The sequence below is a fragment of the Callorhinchus milii genome, unplaced genomic scaffold (assembly GCF_018977255.1).
Source record: "Callorhinchus milii isolate IMCB2004 unplaced genomic scaffold, IMCB_Cmil_1.0 Scaffold15, whole genome shotgun sequence".
Lineage (NCBI taxonomy): Eukaryota > Metazoa > Chordata > Chondrichthyes > Chimaeriformes > Callorhinchidae > Callorhinchus > Callorhinchus milii.
In genome coordinates this window covers 1,095,084-1,095,800 of record NW_024704756.1, presented here as the reverse complement: position 1 = coordinate 1,095,800, position 717 = coordinate 1,095,084, and the positions used below count along the sequence as shown (strand labels likewise).

General features: G+C 66.9%; 1 protein-coding gene across 1 annotated transcript in view; it reads left to right on the top strand.

Annotated features, from left to right (window-relative positions):
- Positions 1-237: 237 nt before the first annotated feature.
- LOC103177018 (protein Shroom4-like) overlaps positions 238-717 on the top strand; it is a 20,176-nt gene continuing 19,696 nt past the window's right edge. The window contains exon 1 of the mRNA XM_007890951.2: positions 238-378. Within this exon, the coding sequence (XP_007889142.1) occupies positions 238-378 (141 nt within the window). The remainder of the gene's footprint in view (positions 379-717) is intronic.

Below are 717 nucleotides of genomic sequence, written 5' to 3'. Positions count from 1 at the left end.
TGAAACCACTGGACCTGAGGGTCTGCCCCCCACACGGTCCACCCACAGGGTCCACCCACAGGGTCCACCCGCTGCCAATTGGAGTAGGGACGCTATTGGTTGGGTTGGTTGTCAATCCAAGAGGAGGCGGGGCTCAGGCCAGATGTGAACCAATGTCATTTCCGCAGCGAGTCCCAGTCTAACAGTGTGTGAGGAAGCCCCGGGGGCGGGGGGAGGGGAGGGGGCAGCGGGAATGTGATGGAAACGGGAGTGGACCCGGAGTGTGGCGGGGCGGCGGGCAGCCTGCAGTTGGCTCATGTGCAGCTGCAAGGGGGCGCCCCCTGGGGCTTCACCCTGACAGGGGGGCTGGAGCACAGCCAGACCCTCACCATCTGTAAGGTAAGTGACTGGGGGGGGAGAGGGGGAGCCAGAGGGTCCCCAACACAGCTCAGCTCACTGTGTGACCCTGAAATGGACATGAGGTCCCTCCAGTTGGTCAGTTTCACTGCCTTGTTGCTCTGGGGGTGAGGGAGTGGGGGGAGTGGGGGGTGTGTGGGGGTGTGGGGGGGGGGGGGGGTGTGGGGAGGGGGGTGTGTTTGGGGTGTGGGGGTGTGGGGGGGGGTGGTGTGGGGGAGTGGGGGGTGTGTGAGTGGGGGGTGGGGGGAGTGGGGGGTGTGTGTGGGGGGGAGTGGGGGGTGTGTGGGGGGGAGTGGGGGTGTGTGAGGGGGGGAGTGGGGG